This window comes from Delphinus delphis, chromosome 10, assembly GCF_949987515.2.
Source record: "Delphinus delphis chromosome 10, mDelDel1.2, whole genome shotgun sequence".
Classification (NCBI taxonomy): domain Eukaryota; kingdom Metazoa; phylum Chordata; class Mammalia; order Artiodactyla; family Delphinidae; genus Delphinus; species Delphinus delphis.
In genome coordinates this window covers 101005204-101028396 of record NC_082692.2, presented here as the reverse complement: position 1 = coordinate 101028396, position 23193 = coordinate 101005204, and the positions used below count along the sequence as shown (strand labels likewise).

Genomic DNA, 23193 nt, shown 5'->3' with positions numbered 1-23193 from the left:
AAAAGTTTAGCCCTTTCTTACAAGGCTAAACGTACAACTACCGTATGATCCAGCAGTTACACTCTTGGGCATCTAGCCCAGAGAAATGGAACCCTGCGTTCACACCAAAACTGTTCACAGCAGCCTATCTGTCATAGCCCCAAACTGGAAACAACCCAGGCGGCCTTTTAACAGATGAACGGTTCCATGCTGTGAAACACCACTCGGCAATAAAAAGGAACAAACTATTCATAAATGCAACAAGTTGAATGAATCTTGAGGGGCTTATGCTGAGTGAAAAAAGCCAATCCCAACAGATTACACACCGTACCATTCCATCTATATAACAATCTTGAAATGATAAAACTGTAGAAATAGAGAACAGATTAGTGGCTGCCAGGGATTAGGAGGGGATAAAGGAGGGAGGGAAGGAGATCTGGCTCCAAAAGGGTAGCACAGGAATCCTCACAGTGGAATGTTCTGTGTCGTGACTATACTGATATCAATACCCGGTTGGGATACTATATAATTTTACGAGCTGTTGGGGAAAACCGGGCCAAGGGCACATAGGATCTTTCTGAATTCTTGCAACTGCACATGAGTTGACAATATCTCAACATAAAAATTTGAATTTAAAAGTGCAAGAAACCGGGGCTTCCCTGGTGGCGCAGTGGTTGAGAGTCCGCCTGCTGATGCAGGGGACATGGGTTCGTGCCCCAGTCCACGAAGATCCCACATGCCGCAGAGCGGCTGGGCCCGTGAGCCATGGCCGCTGAGCCTGTGCGTCCGGAGCCTGTGCTCCACCACGGGAGAGGCCACAACAGTGAGAGGCCCACATATCACCAAAAAAAAAAAAAAAAAAAAAAAAAGTGCCAGAAACCCATTTAAGTTTTAATTTGAGATAAATAATGAGTAAAGTTTTGCTATAAGTATGCTCCACACAATATTTGGGACATACTTGTACTAAAAAATATTTGTTATCTCAAGTTTAACTGGGAGTCCTGTTTTTTATCTGGCAACCCTACTCCTGGGAAATTGCCCCAGGTAAGAGGAGACACCTGTCACGTCATTCATTCACTCAACAAATATTTCTTGAATACTTACTATGTGCCAGGCACTGTTCTAGGCACAGGGGATACAGCTGTAAACTCAGGCCACCCCTACCCTCGTGGTACTGACATTGTAGTGGGAGGACAGAGGGAATAAAGACGTAAAGAACTGTGCAAATAAAATCGTTTCATATGGTGTTAAGTGTTATAGAGAAAATAAAGCAAGACAGTGTACAGACAGAGCCGAGGTGGAGAAAGGGGAGGAAAGTCAGAAAGTGAGAGAGGGCTTCCCCGGGAGGGCAACGTCTGAGCAGAGACCTGAAGGAACAGCAGGAACTAGTTATGCAAACAACTGAGGGAAGGGCCTTCCAGACAGGGGAAACAGCATGTGCAAAGGCCCTGAGGCAGCAACAAGCTTGGCGGACTCCAGGAGCGTGTGGCTGGAGACATAGTTGGTGTCCAGTGGTCCTAAGAACCCTGTATTCCCTACCCCCACATGTCAGAACTAGAAGACCCTTCTGAGACACGAGGTCCCACCATGGGAGAAACTGAGGCCCTGGAGGGCCGGGATCTGCCCAAGGCCACCCCTGGTCCAAGTCCCTCAAGTTCCAGCTGGAAGCCTTTGCATCTGGGAAGGGAAGAACCCACACCTGCACCAGAGCTGGAGCAGGAAGGGAGGGCACGGCGGCCTGCGGAGGCCTCCTCACAGCCCGGCCTGGTCAGCTGGCTTCAGGCCAGGCAGGGCCTGGCTCCTCGGGCCCTCAACGTGCCACCACTGACCATTCTATCCGGTCAAATATGCAAGTGGCCCTCGGGACAGCAGAGGAGAGCATAGCTGAGCAAGCCTTATCGGGGCCCCGCCCCAGCTGCCAGAGGCCAGGTCCCTGGTGTCCCCTGACTCACAGGCCTGCCTGCAGCCAGGGCAGGGTGGAAATCCAGCTCCCAGGAGCACCCAGACCAGACAGGGCAGGGCAGGAAGGGACAAGACCAGCACCCTCCGCGCGCAGAGGCTGGGCAGGGACTGGGAGGTGACTCTCGTTTGGGTGGAATTCCATCCCCCTGAGCTCACCTCCCTTGGAGCACATTCCAGCAGGGGCCAGCCCCGTCCCAGCTGGGCCCCCATCCCCAGGGCTGCCTCTCTTGGGCTCAGTCACCACGCTCCCAGGAAGGGGTTGTGGAGGCCCCCTCCCTCCCTGGGGCCCCCAGAGCTCCCAGCACACTTTGCCCTCAGTGGCCGGCAAGGCCTCGACGGCACCCCCGGCCCGGTGCAGTAGCATCAGCGAGGCGCGGAGAGCCCGGACCCCCGGCCCCGCAGCCCAGCTTCCAGAGCCAGGATGCAGCAGAAGGGGGCTCTGAGCTCAGTGCTCAGGGATGCATCTACAAGGACCCACCTCCCTGTCTGCTCTTCTGTGTCCCATAGCCCTCCTGCCCCAGTGCCCATTTCCTCAGGGCTGTGGCCGGCTCTGGGCTTTCCCACTAGAATCTTCCTGCTGGCCAATCCTGCCAAATGCCAGGGCTGTGGCAACTGCCTCGCGTTGGTGGCTGCCAGGAAGTGGCTCCAACCAAGACCTCTCTCCAGGCACCAGTGGCCCCTGGGCATCTCCATGTGATGCCCACAGGCTCTCCCACTCACATGCCCAAAAGCACCCTAATAATCATCTCCCCTCAAGTCCAGACTCCACACGCCCCAGTGCCTGACCCCAGTGAGGTAGAGCGCCCACCTATCCACCCCAAGTGCAACCCAAGGCGGGTCCTGCCTCTTCTGCTCCAAAACAGCTATCCCTCCTGCCTACCCGTGGTCCCTGCTGGGTGGGGCACCAGCTGCCACCCTGGCAGGCAAGGCCCTGCACTTGACCCCAACCACCTCTGCAGTCTCATCACCCATCATCCCCTCTCCCCAGATGCACGCAGTCCGCCCCCACCTAATCATGCCTTTTCAGGACTTCATGCTTTTATAGATGCCGTTACTTCTCCCTGAACTGCCCTCCCCCCCACCTGCCTTGTCCACCTGGTGGACTCCTACTTATCCTTCAAAGCCCTACTAAAGGGTCCCTTCTTCTTGCCCCAAAAGTGTCCAGACTCCTCCGAGAAGAAACCGTACCCTCCTATGAGCTCTTACGCACCTTCTGTGTTGCATTTCTCCTGCGGTGTTTAGCCCTGAATCATCATTTTTGCTCCTCTTAAATGCCTCTGTCACCAGACAGAGCACCTTGAGGGCAAGAAGCACGGTGAGTTCATATCCTCACTGCCCCAAAGGTGGGAAAGAAACGATTCAAAGCCACAAAGATTCCACCATCCAAAGATTTCAACCCGGGGCTTCCCTGGTGGCGCAGTGGTTAGGAATCCTCCCACCAATGCAGGGGACACAGGTTCAAGCCCTGGTCCAGGAAGATCCCACATGCCACGGAGCAACTAAGCCCGTGCGCCACAACTACTGAGCCTGCACTCTAGAGCCCACGAGCCACAACTACTGAGCCCGCGTACTGCAATTACTGAAGCCCACGCATCTAGAGCCTGTGCTCCACAACAAGAGAAGCCACCACAATGAGAAGCCCACGCACCGCAACGAAGAGTAGCCCCCGCTCACAGCAACTAGAGAAAGCCCGCACGCAGCAACCAAGACCCAATGCAGCCAAAAATAAATACAATTTTTTAAAAAAACAAAGATTTCAAACAGCAATTTAAAGTTTTCTTATTGGCTCCTTCGCACTACCACCAACTATGAGCTATACCTTCAACCGTTAATAAGAAATACAATTCAAAGTTACTCCAGTGCAAATTTCTTGTGAATCATTTTTTGTTTGTTTCTTAAATTGCAAATTTAAAATTTAGGTTAACTCAAGTTAATCTAAAAAAAAATGACTTCATTAAAATGTACCTATACTTAAAAAAAAAAACAAAAAGATTTCAACCCACCGCTTCTGACGCCTCTCTCCCTCCCAACCAAAGATCCTGATTCCAAGCCCCCCATGTGAGGGTGTAAACCTAACATTCTACAGTCCCAACCTGAACCGTCTGTGATTTCAATGCCAAAATACCATGGCCCTAAAATTCCAATAGAGATAGACTCTGATTCAAAAATCACGTCCCCAAAGGACCTGTTGGCTTCCCCCATTCCTGTCTTCTACTGTGACCCCTCTGATTCAACCCTGCAGACCACACAACTGCACAAGACAGTGCCGGGGGGAGGCAGGGCACAGACACCCCCAGCCCTGCGGCCACATCTGCAGGTGAAACCCTGGCTCTGCCTGGGCCGGACCCAAACCGGAGACCTGTGAGGGCAGGTGCCCCCCCGCGGCATTATTCCTCTTGATCTGCCAGCTGAGTCGGGGGCACCCTGCCACCCCAAGGGCCGCCCGGAGGACAAGCCCTGAATCTCCGCTCACTCAGCGGGCCACCACCTCGGCTCACTCAGCAGGCCACCACCTCGGCTCTGGGACACGCACCCCTTCCCCACCTCCCCCTCCCCCTTTTCTCTCGCACCAGCTGCCAACAAGCCCCAGAGCCTGTGGTCAGGTTGAGTCTTGTCTTCTCACAGCAGGAGGAGGGAGCCGGTGATAAACACATCTGTGATCCTTCCCGAGACGCTCAGCCAGGGGCGGCTGCGGGCTGGCCCCTCTCCTGCCGGTTCCAGCTCCACTGTGCATGGGGCCCACGGAAGCCTGTTGTGGGCAGAGTTTCTGGAATGGGGTCCCGTGCCTTTGAATAAATGGCAGGCCGCAGGATCCTGGGGGTCTCCAGTGTGTGCCCTCGCCTGGCCCTGACTAGCACCTGGGATCCAGAACAGACCAAGGATCATAGTGCCATTTGACAGATGAGGAAACTGAGGCCCCCAGAAGGGATGGAACCCAGAGATGATACACACTGAGCCTTACCTTCCCCAGGCTAGGCGGCTGCCCTGCTCCTGGCCGCTCGGATCTGTGTCTGGGCCCTGGGGGTGCCCCACGTCTGGAAGCGAGGGGCTAGGCTGGGAGACCACCTTCCTGCCGTGCCCTGGCCAAGGGGTGTGGCCACTGCCTTGCATAGCTGAGGGCCAGTCGGGATCCTTTCTGGGCCTCTGTTTGCACCCCCAAACCACAAAGGGGCTGGACTGGTGGTTAATCAGGCCTTTCCTGTGTCCACTGGGGAGTCCCAAATTCTACCTCTTGGCTCTGGAAAACATATAGTGCCTGGCTGAACTGCCCTTCCAGGAGGTGACCCTCAAGCGTCCTCCTGAACCAGAGTGGAGCTAGGCAGCAGGGGATGGTGGGAGTGCAGGGGGCACCCTGAGCTGGGAAAACCATTCCTGCTCAGAAGTGTCAAGTGAGGCCCAACCTGCGCACCCCACCAAGGATGCCCACACCCCGTTCCTGACACCGCCCAAGGCCTCGCTCTGCTGCCCTGGAGTCAGTCTCTGAGACTTCTGACCCGCTGCTCCAGAACCATCAGTGGCTCCCCAGTGACCGTAGGGGACTCAACCATTCACTCCGCACGTACATAGAGCGCCTCTATACACCAGGCCCTGGGGTGCAGCTGTGAATGTGATGCATGAGGTCTCTGTCCTTAACAAGCTTATGATCTGGGGAGGGGAAAGGCTAGGAAGGGGTTGAGAAGGAAGTCTCTCTGAAGAGGGGATATCGGAGCTGGAACTCAAGCCGTAAGGACAGGGCAGCCCTGAGGGGAAAACTCACGGCTCTCACTCCCTGGCCTGGAAGGTGACCTTGCAGCCCTCTGGCTGCAGCCACCCCTTCAGGGGCTCACAGACCAGCCAGTCTGGGCCCCTGGACTGGCCCCAAGCCCCTCCTCTGGGCCTTTGGCCACTACCTGGGTTGCCCCTACCTCTCTTCTCTGCCAAGCCAAACCTTGGAGTAGGTGGGGTCCACCTACTCCAAAAAGGCCCCTGAGGTTGACCTTACAACATATGATGGTCCCATCATCTGCATCACCCCAGAGCTGCCCTGAACAGCAAGCACAGCCTCAAGCCTGCTGGCGCTGGTGGCTCAGGAAACCCTCTCCCATGTGGAGAGAAGGGAACCCTCCTACTGTTGGTGGGAATGTAAATCGGTACAGCGACTATGGAGAACAGTATGGAAGGTCCTTAAAAAAAAAAAAAAAAAAAAGAACTACCAGGGCTTCCTTGGTGGTGCAGCTGTTGAGGATCCGCCTGCCAATGCAGGGGACACGGGTTCAAGCCCTGGTCCAGGAAGAGCCCACATGCCACGGAGCAACGAAGCCCATGCACCACAACTACTGAGCCTGCGCTTTAGAGCCCACCAGCCACAGCTACTGAGCCTGAGGGCCACAGCTACTGAAGCCCAGATAGCTAGAGCCCATGTTCCACAACAAGAGAAGCCACCACAGTGAGAAGCCCGTGCACTGCAACAAAGAGTAGCCCCTGGTCACCGCAACTAGAGAAAGCCCGCGCGCAGCAACGAAGACCCAACACAGCCAAAAATAAAATAAAATAAAATAAATAAATAGAACTACCATATGACCCAGCAAGGCCACTCTTGGGCATATACCCGGAGAAAACCATAATTCAAAAAGACACATGCACCCCAATGTTCACTGCAGCACTATTTACAATAGCCAGGACATGGAAGCAACCTAAATGTCCATCAAGAGACGAATGGATAAAGAAGATGTGGTACATATATACAATGGAATATTACTCAGCCATAAAAAGGAATGAAATTGGGTCATCTGCAGAGACGTGGATGGACCTAGAGACTGTCATACAGAGTGAAGTAAGTCAGAAAGAGAAAAACAAATATCATATAATATCGCTTATACGCGGAATCTAGAAAAATGGTACAGATGAACTTATTCACAAAGTGGAAATAGACACACAGATGTAGAGAACAAATGTATGGACTCCAAGGGGGGAAGGGGGGTGGGATGAACTGGGAGATTAGGATTGACATATATACACTACTATGTATAAAACAGATAACTAATGAGAACCTGCTGTATAGCACAGGGAACTCTACTCAGTGCTCTGAGGTGACCTAAATGGGAAGGAAATCCAAAAAAGAAACCCTCTTCCGCCTGATGTGCGTGGGACCTTCCTTCCCCCAGCTGAGCGCTCTCTCCCCTCATTCTCACTGTGGCTGGACCAGGTAGCCACACAGGAGGAAACAGGGGGAGACGGAAGCCACTTGTCCCTCTCCTGTCCACTCCCAGGGATGAGAGCTTCAAGGCCAGGAGGGACCCCATGACCTATGACCTCAGCCCTAGGAAGTGATCTGACCGTAGAAATCGGGAGGGATGAAGAGCTGAGAACCCTGGAGGAATGTGCCGCCCTGAGCAGGAGCTTCCAGCACAGGGCAGGGCCGGCAGGGCCTTGCAATCTACCCCGGCCATCATCCTAGGACAGACCAGGTGAGCAGCCTGCTGCGTGACTCACCGTGGCCGCCTGGGAGGCTCTGACACACCAGATGTGCCCGGAGACTGCAGAGGAGGGAGGGAGGGAGGGAGGGAATCCCAAGGCAGGAGGAAGGGCTCCTGGTGCCTCCCATTCGTCTGTACACGGGTGGGCAAGCCACCCCCCAACACCACTTACCAGACAGCTCCCTCCCTCGGTCTGGGGTCACACCCACCCCGTGCTGAGGACCAGCTGTGTGCCAGCCCTGGGGAAGGGCTCTCCTGCCTTCTCCCCGCGAGGACACTCCTGCCATCTCTGCTTCCTTCCCAGGAAGAAGCGAGCAACAGAGCTCGGATCTGAACCCAGGCAGCCCACCGCCAGCCCGCACTGTGCAAAGGACACCAACCCGAGAACCAGACGCCAGGCTTCACATCCTGGCTTTGCTCCCGATTAGCACGTGACAATCCCCCTGTTCCTCCATCTCTTCACCTGCAAAATGGGATAATGAGGCCACCGTTCACAGGGACGCTGTGAGAAGCACAGGGAGCTCAGCTTGTCCTGTTTCATGCACAGGACTGAGCGAGAGGACTGCTGGCCCACGGACATGTTCTAGCCAAACCAGGTCAGCTGGCACCCAAATGGGCAGCTCGAGGCCCACCCTTAGCCAGCATGTGTGTGTTTGAGCTCCTATAGCAATCCTCTTTCTTTTTTCCTTTTTCTACATTTTTTAAGAGTCACTGGTGACGACCAATTTTAAATGCCAACGCCTAAAAAAATAAGTGCTTGTGCATGAAAATCTGGGTCTAAAACCAGAGGATGAGGCCACCCTGGGCCGGCATTCCCGCACAGCCTCCACGGGCTGGAGCCAAGCTGGGGGCCCCACGGATGGGGCCTGTGTTCCTTGGTCTCTACAGCCCTGGGCACGGTTTCCCCCATTCTCTTCACCGCTGCTCCTGCCTGGCCCCCCCAGTGGTGCCCACACACACCCTGTCACTGCAGTGGTCCGTCCTCCACCCCGGCGGCATGGAGCCCTCCCTCCCTGTCTGGCCTGGCCCATCAGAACCCCTCCTTGCCCAGTACCTCCGGGGCCTGCGGGTCTTCACACAGGCAGGATCCACCCTCCTGTGACAGCCCCACCCCATAGGCCCTCACTGTACTCTGCCGGCAAACCTGTCTGCTCCCTTGCCTCACGGGATAGGGTGCCCATCCCCTTTGTAAGCCAGCCACCTCCATTAGAAACATCCTGGCACAGCCTGGACTCTCTTCCAAGCTGAGCCCAGAATCTAGGAGGATCTGAGGAGGCGGTGAAGAGGGAATGGTCACCTCCATTATTTTGAGCTCCAGATCTTGGTTAAGGTGACCAAGGATACGTCACCAACCCTGGCATCTGCCCTACAGCAATGACTCCTACTGCACTCACCTCAACTCCTCCCCACAATCAGAGTTTTGTACAGCTGATTTTGTGGGCCCGAGGATGACAGTTCACATCCGTCCCTCTTTCCATCTTGCTGAGTTACATCCAATGTTTAAACAGAGATTCGATTATTCAACCTTGTCAGTAACTGACAAGTGTCATGCCACACAGAAATCCTGACCAGCAGCAAATCGACAACAGATGCAAGCAGAATGAGGCTACGGGCAGAGCCCTGTGGCCCATCGCCAGACACCCAACACCAGTTGTTATGAATAAGCCATTTTGCAGCATCTCTGCAAGAGCCGCCCGGCTCCCCTCCCTAGCTGCCTACCTTTCGGCCTGCCTCGTTATTGTGTAAGTTCATGAGAGTCCGGGCATTCTGCTTGATCTCCCGGGCATCCACAAAGACCTTGGCGAAGCCGATGCCGTAGCGGATGTCGGCAGAGCAGCCACCCCACTTCCAGCCCTCGTCCCGGTGGTACTGGCCTTGCTTCTCCTTGTCGCAGCCGCAGTCGCTCAGGTTGCCCTGGGTGCAGGCAGCAGTGATGGCGTGGGCCACGCCGGCTGCGATGATGGCGTAGGTGAAGGCGGCCTCCCGGCTCCCTGCGGGGACAAGAGTGGAAAGGCTGGGCTCAGGTCCAGGGCGTCCTGGGATGGGAAGGGAGGCTGAGCTCACTGTCGGGGCACCACAGAGACTGACTGAGCGCCCGTTCCTCACTCCGAGAAAGCTCCGTCCCAGGTACCCCCATCACGCACATCCCCGTTGAATCCCCAGTCACTGAACGCCCTTGGGGAGCCGACGGGGCAGCGGAGGAGAGAGGCTGGAGACCAGAAGAGGGATTCCTCTGTGGATGGCCACCCACTCCCCCCAGGCTGATGTGGCCATGCCCGCTGCACACACGCACAGCACTCGTGGCACCTGGTGGCAAACTGTAACGCAGCACTCTGACCGCCACAGTGCACCCAGGCTCTGGAGCCAGAGGCCTAGGCTGAAACCCCAGGACATCGGTCTGTAGCTCTGCCACCTTCAGCCGCCACCACCCCCTCCCTGTGTCTCAGTCTCGTCGCTGGAAAGTGGGGACACAGCAATAGTCCCTTTCTCATGGGGATGATAAGAGAGTAGAGTTTGTCCATGTGAAGCTCTCAGCGCCCTGCCTGGCTCGTGGCACCTGCCTGACACAGCAGCTCCTGTGCTCGTGGCCTTGCTATCGCTGCTGTGTCTAGAGGTCTGGACCCCCGTGGCCCCCTCACTCGACTGTGAGCATCTCCAGAGAAGGCTGGGACCTGCATCCTCGGGACTCCGACTGACACAGGGGACAAGGGCTGCGGGAGGGGAGAGGGACTGCTCGTAGGCAGGCAGGAGGGACAGGATAGCAAAGGGTCAATGGGGGCCTGGGGAGCTGCTGAGGTGTCACTTCCCCGCAGGGCTTCCCAGCTACGTGGAGGTGGAGATGGCCCTGCTGGGGGGCTGGGAGCCACATGTTAAGAATTTACAAGGGCCCTGCAGGGCGGTGCTGAGCTGTTAAGTGGGGTGGAAGGGTCCTGAGTAGCTGGGGTGCAAGAGTGGGGGGCGGTCACTTAGGCCTGGTGCAGATACGCCCTGCCACCCAACCTCCCGGCCTCCCTGGGTCCCAGAGCGGCACCTCCTGCTGGGATGGAGATGAACCCAGACCCCGTGCCTAGTGTAGGCACTCAGCGCGTTCGCTCTCAGAGCCAGGGTGGGTGCGGGTCAGGGAAGCACCCTAGAGGAAGAGGCCCCAGGGATGGAGAAGTCTCTCAGGACACCGTCACCCCGACTCAGGTGGACCTTCTCACCCGTCCCTCCTTCACTTCGCAGCCCCTCACCCAGGCTGCTAGGATGCCAGTAACCTGCACGCCGACCCCTGGCCACCGCATCCGCACCCTGCAGACACGTAGGCCTGTCCACCTGCTGGACCGACGGCTTCACTGTGCCGACGCCTGGCCCTGACATTCCACGGCGGCCCTGTTAATACGGGGGTGCTGGAGCCCATACGCCCAGATTCAATCCCAGCTCTGCCACTGACTGACCGTGACTTGGACCAGTTCCTCCTCTGCCTGAGCCTCCGTCTCCAGGCACCAGCTCACACTACTGAGAATCAAACCCACGAGAAAAGGATACACTGGAGGAACCAGGCGACAGCGAGATTAGACCCTCACAGACATCAGAGAAAGAATCATCAGGTGCAGAGTATACAGAGAATAAGATGGGGGAGGAAATCTCTGTTCCACCACTTTCTGGCTGTGTGACCTTGGGTGAGTCACCTAACTGCTCTGTGCTCCAGTTCCTCCTCTACAAAATAGGATGACAACCACTCACTTTAATTAGGGAGGTCGAGAGAACTAGAAAGAATTAACAAAGGTAAAGCATTTAGCAAAGGGCCTGGCATGAGACAGTGACCCCAAATATTAGATTTATTACGATTGCTATTGACGATGGTAATAACGGTCCCTTATAAGAAGGCTGAGAGGTATGGAGTAGGAGTTTTCATTTGTTGAAGAAACTGAGGCCAGGAGAAAAGTCTGGTTCACCCAGGCCACCCAACTGGTGGGCAGCAGCGCTGAGCTGCAGTCGTGGCCTCTGGACACCCTGTTCAGACCAAGAACTTTCTCCGGGGAGCAAATGACTGCAAAGCGCAGCGGCCCCACTGGCAGCCTCCGGCAGCTAAAGGGAAACTGTATCCCCTTTATCAGACTCAGAACAGAGCAGCAAATTGAGGAAGGGTCGGAGCCTGGCCCGCCACCTGAGACTTGCCCTTCCCCCAGGCTCTTCCCTGGGGGTGGGGGTGGGGACAAGTGTGTGAGGTTCTACCATGCAGCAGGCGGAGGTCCCAGGTATCTCTGAGCCCTCTGAGCAGCGCATGCAATGCAGATGGCTTCTGCTCCTGCCCAGGATCCCCCAGCACATCCCAAGGTGGGTGGGAGAAGGGCGGCTGCACCCGGCACACACACAACTCCCTTGAGTTCAAGGTGCACTCCTAGACCAGAGTGAAGTCCATCCTGGGCCATGGCCTTCCCTCCCCACCAAGCTGGCCCTCACCTCCGCACCCACGGCCCCCGAGAAACAGAGGGACCGTTATTCTTAGCTTCTGAGCTCCCCGGGACCCAGGTACTGGCTGTTGCAGTCCAACGCTTCCAGATGCTAAAGGGTCACTGCTGACCCCTGCCATTGACCTTGACCTGGGCCTTGCCCACCAGTGTTAGACTAGGACTGCCCAGTCCCCATACTTCCCCCTCCTCACTGACCACCAGGAAAGCTGCCCTGGGCAGTGGGCTGGCCGTGTAACTAATGTCAGGCCTGTCAACCTGTCTAAGCCTCTGTTGCTTCCTCCATGAAATGGGCTTAGCAGCATCAGGGGCTGGTGAGTGGACAGCGCCCGGCATGGGGTACGTGTTCCATAAACACTGGCCGCTGCTGCTGTGATCACGATTACCACCAAGTCCGTTTTGCCTCGTTGAGCTCCAGGATGCACTGAAGGACACGATAGCCTCACACAGAGGCCAGTGTGTGGGGCTGACCCAGACTCCGGCTGCCCAGCCAGACTTGGGGGGTCCCGAGGGAGCAGGGCCCGTGTCTGTCTGTCTCCCGCTGTTTGCAGTCCCCACGATAGTGTGTGACGGATGAATGAATGAGCAGACCTCACTGCCAACCCCACCCCGCCAGAAGCTGGGTGACCCTGGGCAAGTCACTGGGCCTCTCTGATCCTCCATTTCCGTATCTGTGAATCTCACCCAGCTGGCACCCAGCGGGTGGGGGTCCCAGGTATCTGTGAGCCCTGGGACCAGTGCATGAATAAACGGTAGTGAGTATTATAATAATTACAATGGATGGAATTACAGGCCCCCTGAGAGGTACAGAGAGAAACTCCCCCGCTTCAGTTTTCTCCACGGCCCTCCTGCCATTTTAGACTTATTTGTTTGTCGTCTGTTTCTCACACCACAGCCACCACTCCTGCTGCCCCTACAGCATAATGTCCTTGAAGGCAGTGCTTTGTCATGTGCCCTTCGTGTCCCCAGGGCCTGACATGTAGGAGGTGCTCAGTACATATCTGTTAGATGAATAGATGGATAGATAAATGAATGAATGAATGAACGCTCCAAGCAGTGGCCAAAAACCAGGTGAGTTTCATTTAGTGCTTATTACTGGCCAGGCTCCGTGCTAGGCGCTTTGGGAAAGTGTTCTGGTCACCTATTTATAGGGAAACCAGCTGACTGAGGTTCAGAGAGGCTCTGACCAGGCAGGTGCAGAGCAGCGATGGGCTCCACCCGTTCGGCATGACCTCCCCCAGGGCGTCAGGACAGAGTCTGCCCAAGGCCTGGGGTTTCGGGGCTTTTCAGTGCAGGGAGAGGTAGAAGGAAAGTAAGCTTTGTTAAGCACCTGCCAGACCCACCCTTGGGGGTGTTGCCCAACAGCCCCGTTCGGTGGCCACCATTCTCCACAGTGTTACCGATGAGGAAACCGGGGCTCTGAGAAGTAAACTGATTCACTGAGGCCGCCAACCCAGAAACCAGCCAGAATTGGGATTCCAGGCCCAAGCTGGCAGTGTCCTCCCTCAGCCCCTGCTCCAACCACCCTTCCAGCTCCTCGCTGCGTGGCAAAGCCCACGGTCGAGAGAGATTCCTTTGCCTTAAGGCAGCAACCCTGATCAAAATGCCTTTATTTCTGCCATTCAACTGTTACCAGTTAAAACATCAATAAATTTATAGGACGCATTCAAATAGGACGGCCTCCTGAGAACAGGGTTTGATGGCAGAAAGAAGGTAGACGAGCATCCCAGAATCTTACCATCGCAGATTCCTTGCGTGAGAGGCCATCTTAACCTCCATCCGTCCATGCCTCCTTCGCCCATCCCAGGTAAGCAGCAGTTCCTTACTGTATCTGTGGGCAACTGAGGCTCGAGGAGGTGACTTACAGAGGCAGAGCCAGGATGCAAACCTAGGGGTCACAGGCCTCCAACCACTGCGGAGGACACCCCCGACCCTGACCACGCTCAGAGCTCCCGGGACAACCCCACCCTCAGCCTGGGGAAGCCCCTCCAGTTGGGCAATTTCCCGAAGCTGTCTATTTGTCTCTTACTGGCTGTCTGCACGGGCAGTTCTAAGGTGTGTCTTATTGCTGCAGAAACAGAATGAGGTGATGGTCCCAATGGCACACGGTTCATAAGAAGAACAGCAAAGTCATAAAATGCTTACTATTTGCCAGTCTCTTTCCTAAGCACTCAATACAGATCAATTCGCTTCACTCTGGCGACACTATGAGGTGTGGAGCATTTTTATCTCCATTTTACAGATGTGGAAACTGAGGCCCAGAGAGGCGTGTACTCTGACCAGGATTCAACCCTGGTCAGCCTGGTTCCAGAGTCTGACCCTGTCTCCTGCCTTAAGGTTACGACACCCACCCCAGTCCTACTGACTCCTGGCCCAGGCTCTTGCCCGACTCTTCCACATGGGGCCAGTAAGCAGAGGACACTGGGCTTGGCTTACTGCCCATCACTGACCATTGCCCCTCCAAGAACAGACCTAGCCCCCTCCTGCCTTGACCACCTACCTCTCCCTCCTGTGCACGAGCAGAGGAAGAACCTCCGTCACACCTTGCCTCTCCTCGGACCCCCTGACCGAGCCACGTGCCCTGTTCCTTCACTCAACAGATATTGCTTGAGCACCTACTATGTGCCAGGCACTGTGCTGGGGGCTGGGGAAACTGAGAGGAGGGATTCAGACATGGCCTTGGCTTCTGAGGGGGCAGAAAGCAAGACACATCACTCACTCAGCGGCAGCGGAGGACTCTGCAGACGCAGGACAGGGAGATGACGGGAGCAGGGACCACCTGGGGTGGGGACTTTTGAGCCGGGAGGAGCCAGCCATGAGGCTGTCTGAGGGGAGAAGGGGCTCCCGGCTGATGGGCAGACCCTGCGGTGGCCCCGACCCGGCCTGGGCAGTGGTGGGAGCAGGTAAGCCCACGGGGGTGGGAGGAAGTGAGGCTGTTGGGGCAGAGGCAGGTCCTGCAAGCCCTACCATCCTGCCCCAGCACAGGGCCCTCTGTGCCCGGAACCAGAGAAAAGTCTCCCAGAGCCACAGACATAAGGCCCGTGGGTTCATCCTGGAATAAGAGAGGTTCACAGAGGCCGGGAAACGTGCCCAGGCTCATCAATGACTCAGCAGCGAGACCTGGGGGATTAGGACCAGGGTCTCCTGGCTCCCAGCGTGGAGTCCTGCCCTCACCTCCACCACAGCTTCTTTCACTCTCAATCCACCTGCATCTCCAGGTAACTTTCCACGCAGAAGCTCAGGCAGCCTCAGCTCAGAACTTGGGTAAGATGGAGCCTATTAGTCCCTCCGCCCTGCTCCTTACTCAGGGCAGGGTGACCCTGAGCAAGGATGCTGGCTTCCCGGCCTCAGCTTCCCCACCTGTGAAATGGGATCCACCAGGAGGACACGGCCAAGCTGCCCTGAAGACGAAACGAAACCTCTGTGTACAGAGAGGCCCCGTTCCCCAGAAGGTGCTTAGTAAAGACCGTTGTTATCACGGAGATGAACCCGGGGAGCCCGGCTGACGCCCTCCCCACATTCCAGCTCCATAACGACCCCGGCGGGTACAGAGGAAATAAACTGATGTCCAAGCCTGCCTGAAAGATTCCATTCCACCGCCCTGTGCAGCCACTGCAAATGGTTTGCCCCGGAATATTATCTGGGTGTATTTACAGTATCTTACTGGAAACCACAAAGTGCATTGTATTTTTTTCTATTTTGCTATTTAAAGCCAATGGGTCAGAGGGTGAGCAATCTGCAGTGACACCAGCTGAAATATATGATGATTTGGAAAATACACAGACGGAAAAAGGTTGCCTTTGCCAGCCCCATGGCATGACACTCACAGCCCTTCTGGGCTCAGAACGCCACATCTGGCTGTCTTCGAGCAGAGGAACTAGGGGCCCTCTGGATGAAGAGACAGAAGAACGGGGGCTGCAGGGGGCACGTGTCTGGGCGGGGCCTGGCTGACGTAACAGGCCCACAGAGACGGACTCTGGTCTCCCAGCCCCCGCCCTTCTCTCCCACCTCCGTTCTATCCAAGCGTCTCTTCCCAGCAAGGAAGGCCAGACCGCACTGCTGCCACCCGCCAAGGGTCAACAACCAACGTACAGAAGATTATTCAAATACCTGAGTTTTTTTTAATACTTGTACAGAGGAGTAAATAGGACCATGAGTGTATTAAAATGTAAGTCAAAGTAGCCATGATTGACTGATATCATGTAAACTGTATCTTTCTTTTTCTGATTTAATAAAAAAATTTTTACAAAACAAATGCTCAGGGCATTCCTTCCTTCCTCCAAGCCGTCCTGCCTCCAAGCCTTTCCACACGCTGCTCCCTCAGTCGGTAAATGCCCTTCCTCTCCCACGGGCTTGGTGAAAGGCCATGTGGCTCAGTGGTTTCAGAGCAGGGCCCTGGGGGGCCAATCAAGCCAGGTTGGCAGCCTGGCTCCACTTCCCGGGGGGAAGGATCAGGGGGGAGTTGACTGACCTCTCAAGGCCTCGGTTTCCTCCTTTGTAAATGGGAATAATAAAGCACCTGCCTCCTAAAGTTATTAGGAAGGTGAAACAAGCCAAGACCACACCTGGAAGGGATCAGTACGCAGCAGCTCTTACTAGGCGTGGCACTGGTTAACTGTCTCCATCAAGACACTGCTCAGGGTCCCCTGTCCGAGGGCCTTCCTGACATCCCCTCCTCGGCTTTCGGCTCAGCACCTTTGCCATCCTTACTCTGTGTTAAATTGAAAGATCAGTCTCTCCCCACAAGGCTGTGAGGACCCGGATTATTCATCTGCGAAGCCTCGACAGTTGAATGAATGAATGACTGTGCATGTAAAGGCGTGGGAGTGTGTGTCAACCATAAGAAAGCTGGCAAGAGAAGGTTCTAACAAAAGACTCATCTCAAAGAATGGTGTCAGGAGAGCTAAAACCCAGGATGAACTGAGGCTTGCAAGAAAAAAAAAATGCACGCGAGACAAAAAGTCCTTTGTTAGCTGCGTTCTAAGCAAGAATAGGGAAAGAATAGGTCTTTTGCTCCGGCAAGATGGCGTATTGTTAAGAAATGGCAGAGAGAAAGTGGAGCTGGCCTGCCCCTCACTTCTGTGTCTCTCACCGGAAAGGTCTTCAAATCATCCCTCCAAGCAGTCATCAGCTCACCAGACATGTGCTCCATCCACCCACCCTGCCCGAGACAGACAAAAAGACGGAGCCACTGTGCGAGGCATACGGATTCTCAGACCTGGGATCCTGGGCCCAGCCGGTCACCCGAGGGAGAGGGGCGAGCTGCTGAAGCGACCACTCGGGAGGAGAAGCGGTGAAACGGGACAGGAGCAGAAGCCCAGAAATGCATCCAAGTTCCCCGGTTGGTAGACAGAAGAGGGTGGCCCCTAGGGCCTGAATCCTAGGTCATCTGTGCCCTTCCCTGGAAAAATTCCACAGGGGAGTACCAAACAGGAGGTCGTGAGTATGTGAAAAAGAATGCAGCCGTCCCCAGGAGCACACATCAGGAAATCACCATTTCTTTGTTGATAATAATGCTAGACTCATAGCAAATTTCTATATGTGCTAAGAATTTGATCATCTTCCCACATCCTGTCTCTCCCCAGAGACAAGGGAGAGAGATTCTTCGGACAGCTCCCCTCCCAGGCAAACCCTGTGGGATGGATTTGTCTCCACTACTCTCTCCAGCCTCTTTCTGCCCTCCCTGCCCCCCAGCCTGGAGCCAGTGCCCAGATCACTCTAGAGACCCGGCTCTGGCTGGGTCACACCTGCAAGCCTGCTGCGGCTGCCCATCCCCACCACACCCTTCCTCTCCTGGGCTGTGGCGGCCCATTTTAGGTGACCCTGTAGGCAGCCTTCCACGCTCCAGTCCAGTGCCACCCGTGCCCTCTGCTCTTCTACCAGCCCCGACTCTGCTGTCTGTCCCCAACAGACGGTGAGCGCCCCGAGAGCAGACCCTGTGGCCGATTCATCAGCCACTTACCACGCTGAAGATTCTAGTAAACATCTGTGGGACCAACGAATGAGTGAATGAATGGGTGGACATACTGTGGGTGGCAGGGGGGGTGTCCCATGAGCACTTAACTTACATGAATTCAACCAAATGCACCCGGGGAAAAGTAAATTTAACATACTGTACGTGTGGGAATGTAAGTCGGTGCAGCCTTTATGGAAAAAGAATATGGAGAGTCCTCAAAAAATTAAAAATAGAATTAGCATACAGCAAGTCTACTTCTGGGTATTTAGCCAAAGAAAATGAAAATGCTAACTCAAAAATATATTTGCATCCTCGTGTTCACCACAGCACTATTCACAATAGCCAGGACATGGAAACAACCTGAGCCCATCGACAGATGAATGGAGAAAGAAGATGTGATACACACACACGCACACACACACACACACACGCACACACACGCGCGCATATGTGTATATATATGTATAGACACACAATGGAATATTATTCACCCATAGAAAAGAAGGAAATCCTGTCATTTGTGACAACATGGATGGAACTTGAGGGCATTATGCTAAGTGAGATAAGCCAGACACAGAAAGACAAATACTGTACGATCTCATGTATATGTGGAATCTTAAAAAAAAAAAAAAAATTGAACTAAAAAAATAGCGTATGAATACCTTGGATGGGGTGCATTACTGTATATACGTTATACACACACGTGAATGTCTTCCTACTTGTATAGAAAACTACGTATTCTGAATTTTGTGGCTGATTTCAGGGACTTTGCAGAGTGACGCTGACTCGTATAGATCTCATCGTCCACGTCCATATCAGATACTGGAACAAGCCTCCGCTGTGCCCTTGCGGAAGGAGGTCGGACTTGGTGGTGGGTAAATATACTTTGGGTGGATTCCTGGTTAGTCCAAAAGCCACAGTACGAGCATGGCCAATCTGTGAGGGTCTCCAGAGCAGTGTTTCCTGGCGTGGGTGCCTTGGAAGAGCACCTCCACCAGATGGCCAGTGAGTCTGAGGTCAGAGGAGTGTGGACCTCCAGGGAAGCCTCCTCAAGCTGCTCTCTTGTCTGCAGGACTTTTCAGAGCCTTTAATACACTGGATCTCTCTCTCAAGCAGGGAGTATGGCATGCTGAGTTCCCAAATTTATCATCCAGGGAGCCCTCCTTTTTACCCCAGAGCAGCGGGTGCGGGTGGAGAGGGATAGAAACCAGTCCGCTGAACAGACTGGGGAACAGGTCCTCTTGAGTCACGCCATGGAGGGGAGATCTCCCCTAGGCCTTGACCTACCCAACATTTGATCCCATTTGAAGCCAACGCAAATGTGGGAGGAGAGCTAACAGAACGCTGGCCTCACATGGATCAAAATGCTCACATGCAGGAATGAACGATCAGTCTTGTATTTTGGGTCAGAAATGGAAAGCATTCACTCAACAAAGAGAACAGAGCGCTTCCCATGTGTGTGGTGCACCCAGACCTGGGGCCACAAGACTAACAAGACCCTGGAGGGCTCAGAGCAACTGGGCCTGTAGGGTAGAGAGGAGCTGGCCTGCCAGGAGGGCGAGCATCTCTCCATGTGTTTCCTGAGCATCTACTGTGTGCCAGGCCATGGGCCAGGTGCTGGGGGTCACAGAGAGAAGACGACTGACAGGCCCGGGCTCCATGGACTTCCCCACAGCCAGGGACCGATGGCAGACACACACAGCCTTGCAAAAGTATGCAAAGTCACTTCTGGAAGTGGTAAGTCTATAAAGACAACAGCACAGCATGACCTACAGGGGAGGCTGTCTCGGCCAGATGGTCAAAGGAGGCCTCCTGGAGAAGGCGGCGTCTGGGTGGGGGCCTACATAATGCTGGGGTATGCAGGTTACCCACCATCGCTCAGCAGTTTCTCCCTGTGGCCCTTCTGCTCTGACCTCTGCTCCAGAAGGAGCTGGCGCGGGGGTCTGCACCAGTACCTGGGGGTGCACCACATCCACTGAGCCCTTCCGGCTGGAGAGACTCAAGAATAACATAGCTGTGATTTATGGAGCACGTCCTGGGTGCCTCGTGGGGTGTAAGTAATCTCAGCTGCCCACACCTGCAAGATGGGTATGTTATCATTGCCATTTGGTCCTGGTCCACAGCCAGGCAATGGGGAAGCTGGGAAGAGAAGCGGCAGGTAACTGCAGGGCTGAACTATAATTCTGGGCGGCACAAATGAGCAAATAAATAGAGGATGTGCCCTGGAGTAGTAAGTGATGAGGAGAAAAACATGGAAGGTGAGGGGTAGCTGGAGAATGGATGGTCTGCACTACACAGGTGGTCCTGGTGAGGGGCTGCCGTGTGAGCTGAGGGTGGAAGGATGGGAGAGCACCCAGGCAGAGAGACCAGCTGGGCCAAAGGCCCTGAGGTGGGAAGGACGTAGTCACGTGAGAGGGTGGGAGAGGGTGGCAGAGCTGGGGTGGAGAGGGGCTCGGGATGCAGGTCACGGAGGTCAGCAAAGCACCAGGGGACCTGCTGGCATTTTATTCTCAGATCGAGAGGAAGGGTTTCACACAGGGAGACACCGTGGTCACAGCGACCGTGGGGAGACTCTTTGCTGGGTGCCAGGTGGTTGGGGGGGTACATTAGGGGGCTGATGGAGTTGGGTGACAGCTCTCTGAAGATGGAGATTTGAACAAGGAGATGATGGGGGAGGTGGTGAGAAGTGGACAGACTGGCGGATACACTTTGTAGAATCAAAATGATGAGCTCAGGTTAGAAGTGGGACCAAGAGCTTCTCCCCTTTCTACTCCACATCTCCCTGTCCTGCTGTACCAGGAATAAAATCCGGGGCATCCCCAGGTCCTTGGGTTCCTCTTCGTAGGAGACAGGCACGTGGGCCTCCTGGAAGGGTGAAGGGACATCCCCTTGGGGCCCTAACCCACCAGGCGCTAGGGTCTTACGTCCTGTGAATACTGCTGCCACCTGACAAGGTGGGCTGCGTGACTCGGATGTCAGTGCTCGTGTGGCTGCCTCAAGCCCACCAACAAAACGAGGTTGTCCAACACACGGCGGCCTCAAGAATCTCATGTGTGGCAGAACCACACAAACAAGAACCCCTCCAGCAGCAGGGAACTCGCCGGCCAACTCAGTCTTGCCACAGAACACCCACGTGACTTGGTCAGCCTCCACGTGGCTCTGAGCTGAGATGTAGGTGGACATGCGTCCTTTCAGGGATGGAGAGGACCCATGAGGTGATGGACCCAGAGGAAGGGCTGCCTCTGCTCCTGGCCCTCACCCACCGATCCTCCACGAAAAGATGAAAGACAGGGGTGTGAAGCCCCATGGGACCCACCCTCCCTGGGGTCCTGCCTGATGCAGCCCTCACTCTTCTACCTGTGACACGAGCACACACAACCGGATGGAAAAACAGGCAACGAGCACGAATAGGCAACTCACAGAAGAGTCAACCTGCACGGCCAGTAAACATAGGAAGGGATTTCAACCACACGACTTCTCAGGGAAATGTAAATCAAGAGGACAGTGACGAAGCATTTTACACCCATCCCCCAGGCAAAAATGAAGACGTCTGGGCGATCCCATGTGTGAGCGAGGCCGAAGGTCAACACTGCCGGCTGGGGGAGTGGCACGTGGCACGGTCACTGCAGAAATCAGGCCCATCCTCATACCCTGTGACCAGCAATTCCATTCCTCAGCATACACCCCAGAGAAGCGCACACGTGGGCCCCGGGAGACGCGCACAGGGAGGCCCGCGGTGGCACTGTGACAGCAGGTGCTCAGAGACAACCCAGACGCCCCTCAACCAAGGCATGGGTGCACAGATGGGGGCTATTCACCACAGCTGAAATGAATCAACAACAGCTAAGAAGAACAACACAGATAAGCTTTGTTAATACTGAGGGGAAAGAAGTAAATTCCAAAAGACTGCCTATAGCGTGATGCCTTTTCTCTGTAAAATTAAACACAACTCAAACTAAATAATGTACTTCTGGGGAATATATCAGTAGCATAAATTAGACATCAAGATTCAGGATAGAGAAAGTGTGACTTGGGAGGCGGGAGCAGGAGTTGCCTAAGGGACGTTCACAGGGGTGCAAGCTACCGGTCCTTATTCTAATTGTCATGCTGGTGGTGGATTCAAGGGGGAGTTCATTGTTTTATTTATGAAAATGAAAAACCTGGAGTGGGGTGAACACCTTTTTGGGTCCCCAAGGGCCACACTGAGCCTGGTTAGCAGTTGATAAACTTGTCGTGGGGTCACATAAGCCCTGGCATTTAAGACCCTTGAGAGCTGGCCTGTCACCTCACCTGAGGCTGCAGACCCCCGCTCGCCATCCCCTTAGCAATCACACGTCGTCTTTGTCCTGATGTTCCCTCTGCCTGGGATCCCATTCACTGACCCGTGAAATTCTTCCCACCCTTCAAGACCCAGACCAAGGCCATCTCCATTGGTCCAATCTGCTCTTTCCACCTGGCAATCTCACCTCCGAGCACACACCACAGCCCATATGCTTTTCCCTAAAGTGCAGACCAGGCTGCTCTCAGACTGCTTGTTATGGGCTGAATTGTGTCCCCCCCTGCAGAATTCATATGCCCAGCCCTAACCCTCAGTACCTCAGAATGTGTCTGTATCTGGAGGTATGACCTTTCAAGAGGTGATTAAGTTAAAATGAGGCCATTCAGGTGAGCCCTCTTCCAACCTGACTGGTGTCGGTAGAAGAGGAGATTAGGACACACAGAGACATCAGGGCACGTGCACAGAGGAAAGACCAAATGAAGACACAGGAAGAAGGCGACCCTCTACACACCAAGTGTAGGGGCCTCAGAAGAAGCCAACCCTGCCAGCACCTTGATCTTGGACTTCAGCCCCCAGGACTGTGTGTGGAAGTCGCCCCGCCTGCGGTCGGTCCTCATTCCGGCCGCCCGAGCTGCCTGAAAGCCCCACAAACAGTCCCCCTCCCTGGGAGATGGTGCAGGTGTGGCTCCCAGGCCTGGACAACAACAGCCCTATTGTCAGTGGTCCCTGTGATGGTTTGGGATGGACACACGCCCAGAAGTCAGGCCCCAGATCCAATCAGAGTGAGCTCCAGGGCTCTTGCAGGCGCTGCCACAGAAAGGTCAGGCTCTTTCCTGCAGGACCTGAGCCTGGAGGTTGACCCCCCCCCGACAGACACCTTTCTGCCCCACAGGAAGCTGATGCCAGCTCACATCCCAGGGCTCCCCAAGTCGGCACCCCGACCTTCAGTTCCCGAGGATGCACAATTCCCCTTCCCGCCTGAGGCAGCTTGAATTGGGTTTCGGTTTCCAGCATCCCCGAGGGCCTTGCCTGGTCCTGCCCTGGGGCCCTCTCCTCAGATCTAAGCAGTAAAATCCAGAACACTCAGGAGGGGAGACAGAAACATAG

At 55.0% G+C, this 23193-nt stretch overlaps 1 protein-coding gene across 1 annotated transcript in view; it reads right to left on the bottom strand.

Moving 5' to 3' along the window:
- The window catches only part of WNT7A (Wnt family member 7A), a 67404-nt gene that overhangs the window by 35700 nt on the left and 8511 nt on the right, over window positions 1-23193 (bottom strand). Inside the window, exon 3 of the mRNA XM_060021518.1 lies at window positions 9117-9388. Within this exon, the coding sequence (XP_059877501.1) occupies window positions 9117-9388 (272 nt within the window). The remainder of the gene's footprint in view (window positions 1-9116; window positions 9389-23193) is intronic.